Source organism: Esox lucius, chromosome 11 (genome assembly GCF_011004845.1).
Source record: "Esox lucius isolate fEsoLuc1 chromosome 11, fEsoLuc1.pri, whole genome shotgun sequence".
Taxonomy (NCBI): domain Eukaryota; kingdom Metazoa; phylum Chordata; class Actinopteri; order Esociformes; family Esocidae; genus Esox; species Esox lucius.
The window spans coordinates 4734517-4755774 of record NC_047579.1 but is presented as its reverse complement, the minus strand read 5'-3'; the positions used below and the strand labels follow the sequence as shown (position 1 = coordinate 4755774).

Below are 21258 nucleotides of genomic sequence, written 5' to 3'. Positions count from 1 at the left end.
TTGGAAAGTGTTTTCTTATGAATAACTGTGCTAAAAATATGCCAGAATATATTTCAGAATATAGGACATCTGTTGACAACCTTGTGTCAGTTGTTTGGGATTGTACTGCAGTTGAGCATGTGTGTGTGTGTGTGTGTATCACTCACAGTCCATGGCCATGCCCACTGCGATGCACTTCCTGAAGCGACACAGCTGGCACTGGTTCCTTGTGATCTTGTCGATGATGCAACAGCCATCGTACTTACAAGAGTAAGCAGGATGCAGGTTCTTCTGGATGGTGCGCCGGAAAAAGCCCTGTGGACAGTGGTCTGATCAATGTAGTTATGTCCACTACGTCGTAAAGCCCTATGGACAGTGGTCTGATCAATGTCGTTATGTCCACTACGTCGTAAAGCCCTGTGGACAGTGGTCTGGTCAATGAAGTTATGTCCACTACGTCGTAAAGCCCTGTGGACAGTGGTCTGATCAATGTCGTTATGTCCACTACGTCGTAAAGCCCTGTGGACAGTGGTCTGGTCAATGAAGTTATGTCCACTACGTCGTAAAGCCCTGTGGACAGTGGTCTGATCAATGTAGTTATGTCCACTACGTCGTAAAGCCCTGTGGACAGTGGTCTGGTCAATGAAGTTATGTCCACTACGTCGTAAAGCCCTGTGGACAGTGGTCTGATCAATGTAGTTATGTCCACTACGTCGTAAAGCCCTGTGGACAGTGGTCTGATCAATGTAGTTATGTCCACTAAGTCGTAAAGCCCTGTGGACAGTGGTCTGGTCAATGTAGTTATGTCCACTACGTCGTATCATTGGGTATGGGGGATGTCGTGGACGAGCGGTCTCTGGGATACAGGATAAATGCATTGTTCTAGGTTATCGATCATTGGGTATGGGGGATGTCGTGGACGAGCGGTCTCTGGGATACAGGATGAATGCATTGTTCTAGGTTATCGATCATTGGGTATGGGGGATGTCGTGGACGAGCGGTCTCTGGGATACAGGATGAATGCATTGTTCTAGGTTATCGATCATTGGGTATGGGGGATGTCGTGGACGAGCGGTCTCTGGGATACAGGATGAATGCATTGTTCTAGGTTATCGATCATTGGGTATGGGGGATGTCGTGGACGAGCGGTCTCTGGGATACAGGATGAATGCATTGTTCTAGGCAGACACACCCATCTTGTATATATCTGTGAGAACAACCATCTGATGATGAGTTGATGTATGGAAGACATTGATGCAGCAATTCCAGAAAATAACTGAATGTATCTCTCCCTTGACTCGACTAGGGCATCTATTATTTTTCCACTACCTGCTAGAATCCAACTCAAGGTTATGTAGTGTTTTAGGGCCATCAAACTAAATGTTCCAGACCGGTCCTGCAGTCTCTCACCTTGCAGCCTTCACAGGTTATGCAGCGGTAGTGGTAGCCCGTGGCCTTGTCTCCACACACCACACACGGCTCGTCCTTCTCCAAGTAGCTGGGGATGTATCCTGGGACGGAGATGCTCAGCGCTGGAGGAGAAACAGGAGAGGGGGAGAAGAGGAATAAGACAGTGAGGACATTAAAGGATAAAGAAGCCAAAGTAGGAAAGGAGTTACCACTGAACAAGGGCGTGCTCATTCCACCCAAGTAAACATTTTCTGACGCAGTTAGGAATTCCCAATGTCATTCAGCGCCCATGTCTTCCGAGTAGAGAACCATATTTACCAAATGGCAGTTAATAGTCTACACTGCTGAAACACATTAATTCCTGTCACCTCAAATTTTGAGTAGCCTCTTTTCAAATTACCTACTTAAAATAAATGGTTTCTCTCCGAGGTGACAGCAATTTATCTTCCTAAAATGAGTCAGCCTTTTAAAAAGAACATGAGTTGACATCTGCTTTCACAACCATTTGAGCAGATATTCCATTTTGTACTACGATAAACCATATGGCTGCAAAGTGTAGAGAAAGAAAGAAACACTTGAATGGAATTTCATAAGCACCTAGGATTGGTTTCTTGTTTTAACGATCTGAATGAATGTCTTGAACCCCTTTACAAAAATCCATCTACAGAATGTGGATGCTTTGTTGGCTTTATTTTGCAAGTAAGGGGTCCTCTAACCCATCTGATGGCAAAAACTGTCTTTCCTTTCCAAGAAACTTGAGTGTGCTCTCCCCACCCAGTGCCCAGCCTCCACTCCTGCCCTTGATCTATCTGACACTGTCAACCATAGCCCCCTACATTCCATCCTCTCTGATTTGGATGTCTCAGACTCTGCTCACTCTTGAATGGCTTTCTACCTGGCAGACCGCTCCTTCCATGTGACCCGGAGGGGATTGATGTCTGCTGGGCAGCCTCTTACTATTGGTGTTCCCCAAGGCTTGGTTCTTGGCCCTCTCCTCTTCTCTCTATACACCGTCTCTGACTTTGGCTCTATCAAATCCTCACATTGTCTTTTGTATCACTAATATGAAGCAGACAGTCAGCTTTAATTTTCCTTCCCTCCTTCCAACACCATGGTGACAACATGCATCTCTGTGAGCCTGGTTGACATTGGACGTTGGCCCACCACAAACATGACCTTGACAAGTCCGAGGTGCTCTTCTTTCACAGAAAGGCCGGTCCACTCCAGGACATCACAATCATGTTTGACAACTACAGTGTCCTCTTTCCAGAATGCAAAGAATCTCAGCGTGACCCTGGACAACACACAATCATTCTATGCTAACATCAAGAGAAGTATCTGGCTGCAGCTAGGGCACTTTCAAGCAGGGGCAGTGTGAGCATGTGGGCGGGACTTATAACAAAGGTTGGCCCACACAACGTCTCCTAGTGACTTAATTGATAGCAAGGTTAGGAGATTATTAGCAACCAATAAAAGTGTTTACCGGTGTGCAATCTCCAATGTACATACATTTGCTTAGTGTTTAATAACTGGCAGTCAATAGGCAGTCAACATTCTTCCCTGTCCTGGCACCTCAATGGTGGAAGCAGTTGCAATTGGAGGCTAGGACAGCAGAGTCTCTACCTATCCTCAAAAACATAGAAAATTCAACTTTTCATAAAATATTTAATATAGTTCCACTGCCAACACCTTGGTCTGTTGTCTTTTGTTAACTTTTTATGTTTGAAGTTTTTATATCAATGGTCTTTCCAGCACTGACCTTTGCAGATACCTAACTCATTGAGTAGAATGTACGTACTACTAAACCAGGGCTGGCCAACCCTGTTCCTGGAGAGCCACAGTCCTGTAGGTTTTCTCTCCGACTCTTATTCAGCACACCTGATTCTAATTAGTAGTTGGATGAAAAGCAGACTCAGGTTAGTCACAAATGAGGCTGAAGAGAAAACCTACAGGACTGTGGCTCTCCAGGAACAGGGTTGGCCAGCCCTGTACTAAACTGTGTGGTTGTTTCACCTAGGTCTTCTAAAACGTACAGTATGCAATTACTGTAATGCGCTCTGGATAACAGTGTCTGCTATACAGTATGACAAAAATTGAATGAAGAGGACTGACCGATCAATGAAACAAGGCCTTTTTTTCCAAGCTAACATTTTGTTAATGAGCAATGGCTGAGGGATGTTGGGAAACAGCACAGTACATCAACTTACCGGACATGCTCTTAACCGAACATGTGCTGTTTTTTCTCTTCCTTTTCGGGCCATCAGGCCACCTGCAGAACAAGACCGAGGTAGAGAGAGGAGAAAAATAGTTCACTTTGAGATGACGTTCAATCACCCCGAATAGCTACTTTCAATAACAAAAACATAAAAAAACACTAACCCCACTCTCACCAATTCTTCCCCCAAGTGCTCCAAAACACAAGAAAAACAACAGAATAAGTAAGCAGGACCACAATACAAATCTCTTTATTAACAGATGACCTCTCCTTGCCCCTTATAACAAAGGCTGAGCTTACACAAGCAGCCCAATTCTTACCTTTTACTCACAAATGATATCAGCTGTAAAAAGACGTGTGAAAAATCCTTATATGATTTGTACATTAGTGGAACAAAACATAAGAATTTGGTGGCCTGTGTAAACAAAGGCAAATTGTTTGAACATCTCCCCCGGCATTCATTATCCCTAGTCTCAGTAACCTAGTCCCTGTATGTAATCCATAAGACATGACCAGTTTACACAGTACAGAATCTGGAACACTGCCTGGGATTAGGCAGCGAGGGAGGGGGAGGGAGAGGGGAGGGAGATGGAGAGAGGTGGAGTCAAACAACAGAAACAGAAGAGGTTTAATCCAGAAAAGGTCACTTGGTCATAACATTTTGGTTTCGCAGTGTTAAAGCCAGACTACAAGCTCATCCATCAGTTGACAACCAATGCATTTACAAACCAATGAAAAATAATCATTGACGTGTGCATTTGCCATGGAGGGCAGTGTTTTTATTTAGCCAGACTGGCCGTTACGCTCACGCTTCACTTTAACTTGGAAGATATCGTCATACCAGGCTGGTTGCACAAGGCAATTTTTTCATTAAAATCTAATAGCTCTTTCTTTCCCAATGCATAGTGTCTTTGAGAAGACCTCAACTACATACTGATGTCTGCTTCTTGTGTCCTTCTAAAAAATATATATTGGAGGAGACGTTCAGAGTGGAGGGAACACTGGAGATCTTTTCAGTTTCTTACACTCTTCAATATGAAAGACACAAAGTAGGATCACTGAGACAGCCAGCTATCATTTGATAAACAACCAGAAAAAAATACACTACATAAACATTTCTTATTACATTTATGGTTAATTAAAGACAGTTTCTTGTAAATTACTGTAAAACAGGTACATTATGTATTACATTCCTATAATATATCTTCACTGTGATGAAGTGTAAAAACTTTATTCTGGCAAAAACTTTTAGGCCACCTAAGAAAATTGTTAAAAGCTATTTATTTGGATAGATGAACTGTTAATTTCCAAAAACTAGAGCACGTCTGACACTGAATTTTTTAATCTGATACCGATACGTTTTTGGTAGGCTGCCATCACTGATAACTGATCTGCCTATAGTATTATTTCTGTAATGGCAGATTGAAAAACAGACCAGAAGGCCCCTCCAAATTACAGACAGATTATAAGAAATTATCATCTTAACTAAATATTAAAATGGACATTAAACCTTGAATTTTTTGTTTATATGATAACCGCCAAAAAGCAGCTATATCATCTACAAATATGAAAATAAATTCAAAACACATACAGCGGTGAACAAGTATTTGATACACTGCCAATTTGCAGGTTTTCCTACTTACAAAGTATGTAGAGGTATGTCATTTTATCATAGGTACTCTTCAACTGTGAGTGACAGAATCTAAAACAAAAATCCAGAAAATCACATTGTATGATTTTTAAATAATTAATTAGCATTTTATTGCATGACAAGTATTTGATCACCTACCAACCAGTAAGAATTCCGTTGGCGCAATTATTAGAAAATGGAAGAAGTTCAAGATGATGGTCAATCTCCCTCGGTCTGGGGCTCCATGCAAGATCTCACCTCATGGGGCATCAGTGATTATGAGGAAGGTGAGGGATCAGCCCAGAACTACACGGCAGGACCTGGTCAATGACCTGAAGAGAGCTGGGACCACAGTCTCCATTAGTAACACACTACGCCGTCATGCATTAAAATCCTGCAACGCACGCAAGGTCCCCCTGCTCAAGCCAGCGCATGTCCAGGCCCGTCTGAAGTTTGCCAATGACCATCTGGATGATCCAGAGGAGGAATGGGAGAAGGTCATGTGGTCTGATGAGACAAAAATAGAGCTTTTTGGTCTAAACTCCACTCGCCGTGTTTGGAGGAAGAAGGATGAGTACAACCCCAAGAACACCATCCCAACCGTGAAGCATGGAGGTGGAAACATCATTCTTTGGGGATGCTTTTCTGCAAAGTGGAAAGGACGACTGCACCGTATTGAGGGGAGGATGGATGGGGCCATGTATTGCGAGATCTTGGCCAACAAGCTCCTTCCCTCAGTAAGAGCATTGAAGATGGGCCTAGCCAGTCTCCAGACCTGAACCCAATAGAAAATCTTTGGAGGGAGATTCTGTAAATTCCGTAAATCCTGTATTGCCCAGCGACAGCCCCGAAACCTGAAGGATCTGGAGAAGGTCTGTATGGAGGAGTGGGCCAAAATCCCTGCTGAAGTGTGTGCAAACCTGGTCAAGAACTACAGGAAACGTATGATCTCTGTAATTGCAAACAAAGGTTTCTGTACCAAATATTTAGTTCAGCTTTTCTGATGTATCAAATACTTATGTCATGCAATAAAATGCTAATTAATTACTTAAAAATCACAGTTGAAGAGTACCTATGATAAAAATAACAGACTTCTACATGCTTTGTGGGAAGTGGGAAAAGTGGGAAAACCTGCAAAATCGGAAGTGTATCCAATACTTGTTCTCCCTACTGTAGTTCCTTTCTGGGTGCAATTCTATGATGTGTTGGTCTATGAAGTCGATCTGAAAAAAATCACATATTTCTGCTTAAGCACCATAAGCACCAAAGTAAACCTGAAACTGCACTGTTCACTAATTCCCAACAAATGCTTTCATTCAGTAAGCTGTATTCAGTAAGTTTACTGTCAACATTTGTATCAGTATTTGTATTCTTTATGGCAACCTGACAGCTCATTATGAATTGGTAGCTCAAATTCATTTGAGTCATCAAATCATAGCTAGCTAACTATAATTTACCTAGTGATGTCAAATAGCAAATGGCATGCGCTTGTGAATGTTTGAAAAGAACGCTTAAGCATTGATTTTAGTCACTAAGTACTAGAGTCCGACCAATTTATTAGTTGGCCTATATAAATCCAACCTGGTCTCGGGACTACGCAGACTATTTCACATAAACCTTTGACAGCCGAATTCTGAAAATATATTACGTTTGGTAAAGTAACGTTTGAATAATAATCCAGAAATAAAAATGTTAGGCCACATTTTTACTCCTACTACTACTCCTCCAACTACTACTGCCACTACTACTCCTACTGCTACTACTCCTCCAACTACTACTGCCACTACTACTCCTACTGCTGCTGCTACTACTACTGCTACTACTACTACTACTGCACGGACCATGATTTATAGTTCACACACCAGGTCAATATGATAAAGAATCACTCCATGGGCACACTATTCTGCAAACCTCAAGGGGTTTTTGCATGTGGATTAATGTGTGAGGGCACGTCAGGATATTCACTTACCCACGTATATCCGCCCATACACACAGGCATGTACACACTTGAGGAAAACATGTGAGTAACAAGCAACCAAATTCCAGTGATACATTCATTCAGAAATGAACGAGGGTCGCAGATCAACAGCTGTAAAGTAGACCCTCGAATTGTGATAGTCCCTGGGCTATCTTTGTTATGTCAAGGTACTCCATGATCTGATTGATTGGCTTCGCACATTGCCTTCAATGTAAGATATGCCACTGAATCTCAGTCCTGTAATTCCCTTCTCTCTCACCCTCTCTCAGTCTGCTCTCCGTAACCTATTTCTCTCTGTCTGTCTGTCTGTCCCGTCTATATCGGTCCTCCCCGTCCACTCTCCCGTGACTTTGTCCCGACTCCCTCTCGGTCTCTTCGCTCTTCCTCCCTCTCTCTCTGTCCCCTCTTTCTCCCATTTTCTAACTCTCCCCTTCCACACTCCCCATCCACTCTCATCCTCTGTGTTCATCCTTTGTCTCTCTCTCTCTGTCCCTTCTCTTCGTCCTCAAGCTCCCTTTCTTCACCTCCTCTCAGACCCCTTCACTCTGTCTTTCCTGCCCATTTACTGCTTTCAAGCCTCTGGTCCTTTTCCATCCCTTTCGCTCGTGATCCATCCCCTCTCTCTCCTCTTCTATCTGTTAGTTCGACTCTCACCCTCTCTACGTTCCACTCAGCAGAGCTAAAAGAAACAACCTGACAATGACATGTCAACAGCATTTGACTACATTTCACATCCACTGTGGTCAACCGCTTTGCCTACCGATATGCACAGACGAGGACACGCGCACAGACAGACAGCCAGTCACACAAACACTCCAACCTGTTGATGCAGTAGGGCTGCAGAATATGCATGGCTGTAATCTCTATAGTATATCCTTCCAGAGCGTTCTGCTCGGTACTGTATTTGGGGCGGCTGGGATGCAGTGATGTTGGCTGGGTGCTTCTGCCCTCTCTTTCTCTCTCACTCACTCACCTCTCCCTCTCACACTCCCTCCCTCACTCTCTTTCCTGTTCTGGCAGGGAGTACATAGCTTTCCTTTCTACTGTGTCTGCCTTTCTCTCACACTGGCTGCTTCCTTACTTCTCTCTCTCTCTCTCTCTCTCTCTCTCTCTCTCTCTCTCTCTCTCTCTCTCTCTCTCTCTCTCTCTCTCTCTCTCTCTCTCTCTCTCTCTCTCTCTCTCTCTCTCTCTCTCTCTCTCTCTCTCTCTCTCTCTCTCTCTCTCTCTCTCTCTCTCTCTCTCTCTCTCTCTCTCTCTCTCTCTCTCTCTCTCTCTCTCTCTCTCTCTCTCTCTCTCTCTCTCTCTCTCTCTCTCTCTCTCTCTCTCTCTCTCTCTCTCTCTCTCTCTCTCTCTCTCTCTCTCTCTCTCTCTCTCTCTCTCTCTCTCTCTCTCTCTCTCTCTCTCTCTCTCTCTCTCTCTCTCTCTCTCTCTCTCTCTCTCTCTCGTCATCTGTTGACCACACCCCCGATGACACATGCTACTGGTGAAACCTCCCAACTAATTTCACTAGGCTTTGGAAGATACCTCATGTTCTCTAGTTATGTGTGGTCTATCGATCTTTCCCATCTTCAGATCTCTTGACCCCACCCCCTCATAATGATTAGAAACACTTGATCTTCAATACCAACTCACCAAGGCTTTGTGTGTGTGTGTGTGTGTGTGTGTGTGTGCAATATTATCATTATGTAATCGTTGAGATTACCGAAATAAGAAAAACACAATTGAACCCACAGCTAACAGGCTGTGGAATTGTTATGTAACATCTGGGAAGTATTCCAGTGATTGACTTTGAATGTAGAAAGCGGAAATAAAATGTAGTTTGTACTTGATCATTAAAATCAATGTGTTTTGACTCTCAGTTCTCTAAGTTCTCTGCCGGGATGAATATTGACAAGCCACAAAGTACAAAAAAATAAGCTGTTCTGTATTTTTGGAGAGGTTTAAAAAGAGATTGATCGACATATAAACCACATCAGGGAACAGAATGTCATTTTCTATCCCTTGCATTTGCTTTACTATATTTTTGTGGATATTTAGTGTGTTTAGTGTCCCCAAGGTTTAAGACATTTGAGCACTGCCTTGTCCTTCCACTAATTGCTGAAAATCTGTTGTTGGTTGAAAATAAATGAACCAAACCTTAGATTTAAGGGGACGTTTGGGATGTAACCAATTAAGCCAATTCTAACTACCATTAGCCAGTAGCTCCAATGAACATCCAGGGATTGTGCCAACGCCAGTTAAGAACTGCAATAAGGCCAGCAGCCTCCTTAAAACAAAACCCAAGGACAGAAAAATGGTATCCACAATAGAAGACTGCACTGCCAAAATCCTGAAGTATCCCTTAATCAGGAAGCCTAATTAGATTAAGGTCAGGTAAATAGTCTGCTGGTTGGCTGTTTCTTTTTGCAGAGCCACTTTAAGTCAGGTCTTCTAAATCTGTCCCTGAGCTGTCTAATCAATCAACACTGTGTGTGTGTGTGTATGAACCAGCCTTTCTGTCCATCAAATAGTAAGCTAACTTAATTGAAACTTGCAATTATCAAGACTGATGTCACCCACGGGGCATCACTGAAATTATTAGACACAGTAAAATAAAACACTATTTTGCTAAACAAATTAAGTAAAGTATATTCAAAATGAAAAAAACTCAATTTGACACTGGTTTTCACTAAATAATAATGTTCATGAATTGTACTCATACATAGAACGTTTGAGTGTGTTCAACTTGTTCATTATGTCTTGAGTCACTTTTGACATTCCCCAAAGGCGTGTTTCAGGCTAAGCTAAACAATACATTTTCAAAATGATTGAGATGTTTCTGCAATTAATCAAATTGAAATGATCTCCTAAACAAAACTTTTTAGACTATTGCGCGTCCATGTCTAATACATTTTTCTAGTGGGCACCGTAGCTGCAGTTAAATAATATCAGTTTGTTACTGATCTCTCCGGTACCTAACAGCAGTCAGGTTACCGTTGGCAAGCACACCCTCTATGCGATCCTCCAAGGATATGCCAGAAACATGCACACCAGTAGTCTGCTGGAGGTCATTTTTTAGGACTCTGGCAGTGCTCCTGTTCTTTCTCGCACAAAGGTCTTGCTGCTGGGTTGATGCCCTTCTACAGACCTGTCCAGCTCTTCTTGCCCATCTCCTGGTATCTCCTCCATGCTCTTGAGACTGTACTAGGAGACACAGCAAACCTGTGACATCTTGGAGGAGCTGGACTACCTGTGCAACCTGAATGGGCTGCAGGTACCACCTTATGCTACTAGTAGTGACAAGGACACTAGCAAAACACATAACTATAGAATTATCAGTCAGGAAGGATAAGGAGAGAGCAACAATCTGTGGCCACCACCTGCAAAACCATTCCCTTTTTGGGGGTTGTCTTGCTGTTACCTCTCCAGTGCACAAGTCACTTTCATTTGCACCAAAACAGGTGACATAGATTCACCATCGCTTATGCTTCTTAAATGGACAGATTGATAACCTTCAAGTTTAACTGACTTGGTGTTATACTGTGATGATTACGTGTTCCCTTAACTTTTTTGAACAATGTATAAACATTTACATGTTTCAATAAAATTGTTTGTGGTACCTCCACTATGCACCCGCTGTTTTTATTTAGTTACTGAAATGCTGAGACTGAATTGGTTAATGTATGTTGAGCTTTGGGTTGCAGCGATTTTGCCACATATTTAACATGACCTGCAAGATTTTATCTTTGGACCAGAGGGACAAGCGCCCCCTAATGGCCCTATATCACAACTTCCAGCAGCATATGGTCTTCCGTTTAGGGACCAACCAGCACCAACCCTGATTAGTGCTATGCTGCAGGCATAAATGTAAACACATGCAAGGCCCCCTAGCCCTTGAACTTCTGGCCGCAGTGACACAGCGGTACCATAAAGCAGTGACTGTATCATTAAGCTAACTGAAGTGCAGTTCAACAGATGCCCTTACACCTGCATTGACAGTACAGTGTATTCAGATATTTCCTCAATCCATTTAGATGAAGTTTCAGTTGAAGGGAATGGAAGGACCGTGCTAGTAACGTTTGCAGTTTCTGGCAAACTAACATGAATACAGATTAAAACGCTTCTTCAGTTGTTGCACAGCCCGTTTGGCTAGACACGCATCAATAGATGTGCACACACCATGTACTCACACAAACACACACAGTACTGGGACATCCTTCATGCAGAAAAATGCTGGGGAATAATAAATAGCTTTGTTGTTGCTGGACAAGACTCGGTATGTGTCTTCTGGGAAACGTTGATGTATAGAGAAACCTGGTTCAATCTAATTGACAGTCATTTCTGGAGAAGTAGTGCATATTACACTAGGTACAACTGGTTGAATCTAATTGAAACATGATACCATTTTACGGGACGTGTAAGGACAGACAACGAAGGTATGTTGGGTATACAGACATTTTATTATTCAACTTCATTCACTTAACTCCTTAATGTATTATCCAATATTCTTACATAGCAGGGTTCTCCAAACCTCTTTCTGCACACCTAACTGTTTATAGGATTGAACACTAACCCTAATTTAGTCCTGATTCTAACATTAGCTTGTTGATAAGCTGAATTAGGTTTGCTAAAGCTGGGCAACTGTATGCCTTTTCATCCAGAATAAATATGTGAGCAGCAACAGAATGGAGCATAAAAATACATTATTTTGCTTTATGTAACATTTTGTTTATATACACTTGCAACTTAATTCTGTTGCATCTGTTTTCAACTGTTAGTGATCCATGAATGGGGTTGGAGTTGAAACCTACAGGAGGGTAGCTCTCCATGAATGGGGTTGGAGTTGAAACCTACAGGAGGGTAGCTCTCCATGAATGGGGTTGGAGTTGAAACCTACAGGAGGGTAGCTCTGCATGAATGGGGTTGGAGTTGAAACCTACAGGAGGGTAGCTCTGCATGAATGGGGTTGGAGTTGAAACCTACAGGAGGGTAGCTCTCCATGAATGGGGTTGGAGTTGAAACCTACAGGAGGGTAGCTCTCCATAAATGGGGTTGGAGTTGAAACCTACAGGAGGGTAGCTCTCCATGAATGGGGTTGGAGTTGAAACCTACAGGAGGGTAGCTCTCCATGAATGGGGTTCTGAAAGTGATACTACAATACGACTGAACATTATACTGCAAGAGCAAATTGATTAATGCATGAAGATACTGTTAGATAACAGCCGTCAAATCAACACCTACTAGTACTTGAAGGTTTGAATTTCTAAGAGCTTGAGGATCATCTTTGGTATCCTCTATTGATCTTTGGAGTGGCTAATAACGGCTGCGGAATGCATTGGTATTCAGACCCCTCCTCCTTCTATACACTGCTTATTACATTAAAGCCAGTAATTGAATTGATGTGATGGGCCCCAAATGAGAATGTTCAGACACTGCTCTTCAGAGCTAATCCTAACCCGCACACGCTCTCCCTCACATACATGGTAATGTAGCAGCGTCACTCTGATTGCCCTAGGGCTCCCGGGAGTGTGTGTCAGGTGTGTGCGTGTGTGTGTGTGTCTATGTGTGGGGCCAAAGAGCAGAGTGACTCACAGATCACAAAAAGGGAGGGGTGTGTGGGAGGAGTAGGAGGCTATGCATGAGCTGGTTCACATTGACACGTGCGCTTGTGCTGGCATCCTTGTACAAACTAGACACACACACACACACACACACACACACACATGCGCACACACACTCACCCACACCCACACACAAATGCACACGCACACACAAGACAATCCCCTACTGGCATCACATATTGATGTGTCCCGAATAGTCCTCAGTTTTGCTGCCGCTCCATCTGCCCTCTCATCCCCTCCCTCTCTCTCTGCCCTCTCATCCCCTCCCTCTCTCTCTGCCCTCTCATCCCCTCCATCTCTCTCTGCCCTCTCATCCCCTCCCTCTCTCTCTGCCCTCTCACCACCTCCCTCTCTCTCTGCCCTCTCATCCCCTCCCTCTCTCTCTGCCCTCTCATCCCCTCCCTCTCTCTCTGCCCTCTCATCCCCTCCCTCTCTCTGCCCTCTCACCACCTCCCTCTCTCTCTGTCTCTCATCCCCTCCCTCTCTCTCTGCCCTCTCATCCCCTCCCTCTCTCTGCCCTCTCATCCCCTCCCTCTCTCTCTGTCTCTCATCCCCTCCCTCTCTCTCTGCCCTTTCATCCCCTCCCTCTCTCTCTGCCCTCTCATCCCCTCCCTCTCTCTCTGCCCTCTCATCCCCTCCCTCTCTCTGCCCTCTCATCCCCTCCCTCTCTCTCTGCCCTCTCATCCCCTCCCTCTCTCTCTGCCCTCTCATCCCCTCCCTCTCTCTCTGCCCTCTCATCCCCTCCCTCTCTCTGCCCTCTCATCCCCTCCCTCTCTCTCTGTCTCTCATCCCCTCCCTTTCTCTCTGTCTCTCATCCCCTCCCTTTCTCTCTGTCTCTCATCCCCTCCCTCTCTCCCCACTATCTTTACCCATCCCTGTTTCTCTCTCCCCTGCTCTCAATCATATCTCTCTCTCCCCCGATACACCCTCTATCTAATCGCACAATGTTCTGTTAATCCCTGCCTGCCTACACACACACACACACACACACACACACACAACCACACACTATTTTAGTCCTCTTCCTCTGTATTATAGACAGACAAGCACAACCCTCCGCCTCATATAGTCCCATTAGACTCACATACACAGATTGGATAACTAAAGTGTATTTGACTTCAGTTGTCTGTGCTCATTTTTCATTTGGGGCAAAATCTTGCTGGATGAATTCAGCATCTGCACATTTAATGAGGAGGAGGGGTCAGCGCGTGTGAGCACCCGTGTCAGGAAGGCAGCAGCAGAAGGAGGCGGGGCTCCTCTACACCCCTGTCCTCATACATCCCCACATCCCTACACTTAAGTGTTTGGTGTGTGCGCGACTGTTTGTGTACATGAGAAATATTTTTTTCACAACAATGGTAATTGGTAATACATGTTTATCTAGCTCTCCACATACATGTGACATGGTTATGCAAGAATTACCAGAGGCAGAATTTAAAAATAATGTTGGATTTCAAACACACACACACACACACACATTAACTTTCTATGGAAATGGGAACACTTGAACTTGATTGCGCTTAAAATCATAACTAATCCTACTAATCCTAACCCAAACACCTTAACCTTACTCTAGCCTTAATCTCAACCTAATTTAAAACCTAACATTTATACCTAAACTTAACTTAACCTTAATGCCTGAACCCTAATCAACAATGCAGTTTGTACTGATTTAACCAGAGTTTGGGGACATTTTTGTCCTCATTATAAAGTCAAGTCACACCTGTCTAACAATATGAACAGGGACATCAAAGGGTATCCCACTCCCAAATTTGGTCATACTTCTGACCTAGATTAGGTTTTACAGACTCTGGACACAGACCACATGCATTTATTAATTGTTCTTAATATGTTCACCAGGCACAGCCAGAAGAGGACTGGTCACCCCTCTGAGCCTGGTACCTCTCTAGGTTTCTTCCTGAATTTCGGTCCCTTTTAGGAAGTTTTTCCTAGCCACAGTCCTTCAACACTGCTGTTTCAGGCTGGGTGTTGTGCAAAAGCACTTTGTCACAACTACTGATGTAAAATGGGCTTTATAAATACATTTGATTGAATTGATTGATTGATATTCTCCTTAAAGGATACTTTTTACAAAATGTAGCCTTAACAGAAAGGGTGTGGAAAATGCCTGCATTAATCCAAAATGTCTATGTTTAAATTGTTAGGAGACATTGTTTTTCTATTACAGTTTGGTCCAGAAATATTTAGACACTCAAGGTAGTTTTTCTTTTGAAAATGTACACAATACACTTGCAGACTTTAATTTTGAAGGCAAAATACGAAAACCGGAGGTCTTATTGTTGCTGCCGAATCTCTAATGCTACCTGCATGACGCTAATCCATTGTAGCTATCGAGTTGTGACAGTTAGCTAGCTAGCTTCTTACCTTGTGTTGTTGCTTTATATCAATGTGACAGCCACTAACTGACAGTTCAACACAAATATGCGCATATACAGACAAAGTGAGTTTTCTCTGACCTCACTTGCTAGCTTGATACTCCAAACAAAGTAAAATCGTACATCAAAAAATATTCTGTTCTTGCAGCGCATCACAACTTAGCAGTGCCACTCACCGCTGCTCGGATTACAATAAGAGGGAAACATTGGGTACCAAAATGTACCCGTGAGTGTTGCGGAGAGCCTTCTGAAATGTACTCGCCAAACATAAAATCTGCCAGCATTTGGTGCTTGGCTGGTGTTCATTTCTGACCTTGTGTGGTATGCTTCAGACAAAGACTGTTTTGTGTCAATTTATTGTGGGTGACATTCCAATGCCAAGATTGTACACATTGTCAAAAATTAAAAAAGATGTGTGCTTGGCGGGTTTGGGGGGCCCGTTGCTGTCCTTGTCCAAAGTCCTCCTGGTTGTGTTGCAGATCAAGACGATACCTGACGATTTCAGCTGCCACTGTGCTGACACCTCCTCTCTCCCCTGTATTGTCCCTTTCCTTTTCCATTTTGTGACAACTGCTGTTGTAAAAAGGGCTTTATAAATACATTTGATTGATTGATTGATCATGAGCCATTCGAAGCCTTACTTGCTGTTCCTCCATACTCCATACCTGGCATTGGTTGATCTTAGTTTAATCTCTCCAAAGAATGCTGTTCCAGAACTGTGCTGCCGATGTTTTTTGGAGTTGAATCTGGCCTTTCTATTCTTGAGGCTTTTGAATGTTCCCCAGTGCGTTCGTTCTTTTTTTCTCAGAATATACCAAATTGTTGATTTGGCAAGTCCTAATGTTCCTGCTATCTCTGATGGACCTTTTTTGCAGCCTAAGGATGCCTGTTTCACTAGCATTAAGAGCTCCTTTGACCACATATTGCGGGCTCACAACAACAGCTTCCAAATGCAAATGCCACACCTGAAATCAACTCCAGACCTTTCACCTGCTTAATTTATGAAGAAATAATGAAGGAATAGTCCATACCTGTCCATGAAACAGCTTTTGAGTCAATTGTCCAATTACTTTAGGTCCTTTGAAAAAGACCATGCTGCATATTAAAGAGCTGTGATTCCTAAACCCTTCCTCCAATTTGGATGCAAATACCCTCCAATTAAAGCTGAGAGACTGCACTTATTCATTATTTAACTGTAACTTGAATATATTTTGGTAAACAGCCAAAATAACAAAACTTGTGTCAGTGTCCAAATATTTCCAGAGCTAACTGTATATGGTAAAACCTGACCCATACTGACCGTTTCTCGTCTCCCTCTGAAGAGTTGGGGTCCTCGATGTTGGACATGGGCTCCATTCACCTCGATTCCATCCAGCCTGCCAATGAGGGGAGACTGAGGGCGGGCCCCAACCTCGCTATCCTGCTTAGCATTCGCAGGTGACTCCGTCAAACGACGGCCATTTGTAGGTGGCTGAGGTGGTGGTAAATGGTTTGCCGGAGCCTGCTGTGTCGAACATCAGTGGGGCAGTCCCGCCCCCTGGTTGTACAGGCCTTGAATGTTCTGCTGAGAAGGGAACTCACCGGAACCTCTGTGAGGACAAACATGGAGAAATGGGATTTTTTTAAATTTAGTTACCATTTTTAGACAGAACAGACAGGTTTAATAAGCCACTATTACATCACATCTGATAATGGGATATAATGAGCCAGCGTTACGTCACATCTGATGATGGGATATAATAAGCCAGCGTTACGTCACATCTGATGATTGGATATAATGAGCCAGCGTTACACACATCTGAGGATGGGATATAATGAGCCAGCGTTACGTCTCATCTGATGATGGGATATAATGAGCCAGCGTTACATCTCATCTGATGATGGGATATAATGAGCCAGCGTTACGTCACATCTGATGATGGGATATAATAAGCCAGCGTTATCTCACATCTGATGATGGGATATAATGAGCCAGCGTTACGTCACATCTGATGATGGGATATAATGAGCCAGCGTTACGTCACATCTGATGATTGGATATAATGAGCCAGCGTTACACACATCTGAGGATGGGATATAATGAGCCAGCGTTACGTCTCATCTGATGATGGGATATAATGAGCCAGCGTTACATCTCATCTGATGATGGGATATAATGAGCCAGCGTTACACACATCTTATGATGGGATATAATGAGCCAGCGTTACGTCACATCTGATGATGGGATATAATGAGCCAGCGTTACATCACATCTGATGATGGGATATAATGAGCCACCATTACGTCACATCTGATGATGGGATATAATGAGCCACCATTACGTCACATCTGATGATGGGATATAATCAGCCTCTGTCACGTCACATCTGATGATGGGATATAATGAGCCTCCGTCACGTCACATCTGATGATGGGATATAATGAGCCTCCGTCACGTCACATCTGATGATGGGATATAATGAGCCTCCGTCACGTCACATCTGATGATGGGATATAATGAGCCTCCGTCACGTCACATCTGATGATGGGATATAATGAGCCTCCGTCACGTCACATCTGATGATGGGATATAATGAGCCTCTGTCACGTCACATCTGATGATGGGATATAATGAGCCTCCGTCACGTCACATCTGATGATGGGATATAATGAGCCTCCGTCACGTCACATCTGATGATGGGATATAATGAGCCAGCGTTACACACATCTGAGGATGGGATATAATGAGCCAGCGTTACGTCTCATCTGATGATGGGATATAATGAGCCAGCGTTACATCTCATCTGATGATGGGATATAATGAGCCAGCGTTACACACATCTTATGATGGGATATAATGAGCCAGCGTTACGTCACATCTGATGATGGGATATAATGAGCCAGCGTTACATCACATCTGATGATGGGATATAATGAGCCACCATTACGTCACATCTGATGATGGGATATAATGAGCCACCATTACGTCACATCTGATGATGGGATATAATCAGCCTCTGTCACGTCACATCTGATGATGGGATATAATGAGCCTCCGTCACGTCACATCTGATGATGGGATATAATGAGCCTCCGTCACGTCACATCTGATGATGGGATATAATGAGCCTCCGTCACGTCACATCTGATGATGGGATATAATGAGCCTCCGTCACGTCACATCTGATGATGGGATATAATGAGCCTCCGTCACGTCACATCTGATGATGGGATATAATGAGCCTCCGTCACGTCACATCTGATGATGGGATATAATGAGCCTCCGTCACGTCACATCTGATGATGGGATATAATGAGCCTCTGTCACGTCACATCTGATGATGGGATATAATGAGCCTCCGTCACGTCACATCTGATGATGGGATATAATGAGCCTCCGTCACGTCACATCTGATGATGGGATATAATGAGCCAGCGTTACACACATCTGAGGATGGGATATAATGAGCCAGCGTTACGTCTCATCTGATGATGGGATATAATGAGCCAGCGTTACATCTCATCTGATGATGGGATATAATGAGCCAGCGTTACACACATCTTATGATGGGATATAATGAGCCAGCGTTACGTCACATCTGATGATGGGATATAATGAGCCAGCGTTACATCACATCTGATGATGGGATATAATGAGCCACCATTACGTCACATCTGATGATGGGATATAATGAGCCACCATTACGTCACATCTGATGATGGGATATAATCAGCCTCTGTCACGTCACATCTGATGATGGGATATAATGAGCCTCCGTCACGTCACATCTGATGATGGGATATAATGAGCCTCCGTCACGTCACATCTGATGATGGGATATAATGAGCCTCCGTCACGTCACATCTGATGATGGGATATAATGAGCCTCCGTCACGTCACATCTGATGATGGGATATAATGAGCCTCCGTCACGTCACATCTGATGATGGGATATAATGAGCCTCCGTCACGTCACATCTGATGATGGGATATAATGAGCCTCCGTCACGTCACATCTGATGATGGGATATAATGAGCCTCCGTCACGTCACATCTGATGATGGGATATAATGAGCCAGCGTTACACACATCTGAGGATGGGATATAATGAGCCAGCGTTACGTCTCATCTGATGATGGGATATAATGAGCCAGCGTTACATCTCATCTGATGATGGGATATAATGAGCCAGCGTTACACACATCTTATGATGGGATATAATGAGCCAGCGTTACGTCACATCTGATGATGGGATATAATGAGCCAGCGTTACATCACATCTGATGATGGGATATAATGAGCCACCATTACGTCACATCTGATGATGGGATATAATGAGCCACCATTACGTCACATCTGATGATGGGATATAATCAGCCTCTGTCACGTCACATCTGATGATGGGATATAATGAGCCTCCGTCACGTCACATCTGATGATGGGATATAATGAGCCTCCGTCACGTCACATCTGATGATGGGATATAATGAGCCTCCGTCACGTCACATCTGATGATGGGATATAATGAGCCTCCGTCACGTCACATCTGATGATGGGATATAATGAGCCTCTGTCACGTCACATCTGATGATGGGATATAATGAGCCTCCGTCACGTCACATCTGATGATGGGCGTATGCTGTACGTTGACTAACCATGTGACTGACCTAAATTCATGCAAGAACCGTATTCCCTTAATGAATTTATAATAGATGGAGTATCTAAAATGTTTATTATGTCTAGTTCCCAAAGCTTTTAAACGTGTTCAGGAAGCATTCAACTGAAAATGGCCTTATAGATTTGTTGTCTGCTCTAGTTACTTAGTGTTTTTTGGGGTTAAGAACTGGTTTATTGGGAGATGTGAAACAATCTGGGACGGTGCACGTCAGGTGTTCTATAAAACCTGCTTGCTTGTCTAGGAACAGTTCAGCTAAGCGAAAGACAAGCCCACACCTAATTCTGGATTTATTAGCCTCAGAACAGCAAGTCTCAACAACCCTTCCACTTGGTTTTGCATTCCCAGATTAAGCAATGGATGCAAGGGCTGACCACCTATAACGTATTTCAAGCTGCACACTGTTAAGACTCAAACAACAAGTGAAATATGTTTCCCTTATAAAGGTATGATAATGTCAGTTATATTGCTTAAGAATCAATGTGTTTTCAATCGATCTTGAACTGACATGACCTTGGAGCAGCAGTATCCCAGACTGCCTGTGTTAAGCCAGGCACGTCTTCCACGCGTGCTTAACCTGGATTGTAATGCGCTAGAGAGACAATGTTGTACAATTCGACTGTGACCACTGGATGTTAGTAACTTCCAGCAACCAAAGTTGACCAAGGCATTGATATAGATGAACTTCATGGATTGGAATGAGGGGGTGCCCAACCCCACCTATATACAGTCTATAGAAACCTACAGGGAGATTAGACCAGACACAGAATCTACAGTAGCACTGTTGTAATGAGAGTACAGTTCAGGAGAGCCTGTGCAGTTCCACCAAATGTAGGGATTAAGCAGGTTCCATTCTCCCCAGCGCTCACGTTAATGCTTTTGCTTTAACAGTAGATGGCGTGTGTGTGGGGGATGTCAGGCCAGGCCTCGGCGCCGCTCTACCCACCTGCAAACACACTTCTCGTAACCATATCCCACCCAAGTCCTGTTTACATTTGGTGGAACAGTCAGATGAGGCCTAAAGATAAATGTTCAGATTTGCATTATGCTTAACCATCCACTAAGAAAACATGCAGTACAGCTCTATCTGCCGAACGCCATGACTCAGGCAGAATCACGACAGGCTCATTCATAGATTCCATCTCTGTGAATGGGGGGGGGTGGGGGGGGGGGGGTGGACATTAATGCATGTGCAAACGCCATAGGAGCAACTGGGCTGAGGTAAAACGGTTGTACATCTCAATAGTTAAAGGATTATTCAACCTAACTACATGTCAGCTGCATGTATTTCTTTGAAAATGTGTACCCTCCAAAGGGCTTTGTGGTTGTAGAACAATAAAACGTAGCCAACGCGGGAGATAAGCGGCTGACATAGACGGGTATGCTCCCCGCGGA

The 21258-nt window shown here is 43.7% G+C and overlaps 1 protein-coding gene across 5 annotated transcripts in view; it reads right to left on the bottom strand.

The window, feature by feature from the left end:
* LOC105028431 (thyroid hormone receptor alpha) overlaps positions 1–21258 on the bottom strand; it is an 82880-nt gene that overhangs the window by 10385 nt on the left and 51237 nt on the right. For 3 of the 5 annotated variants that reach the window (XM_010901179.5, XM_010901180.5, XM_010901181.5), the window contains 4 exons: positions 16509–16797; positions 3597–3658; positions 1390–1511; positions 147–294 (listed from right to left, as the gene is read on the bottom strand). In XM_010901179.5, coding sequence (XP_010899481.2) covers positions 147–294; positions 1390–1511; positions 3597–3658; positions 16509–16564 — 388 coding nt within the window. In that variant the 5' untranslated portion in view covers positions 16565–16797. Of the gene's footprint in view, positions 1–146; positions 295–1389; positions 1512–3596; positions 3659–3768; positions 5196–8032; positions 8319–16508; positions 16798–21258 lie in introns of those variants that run through there. The other 2 variants (XM_010901182.5, XM_020051044.3) reach the window with 2 other exon arrangements.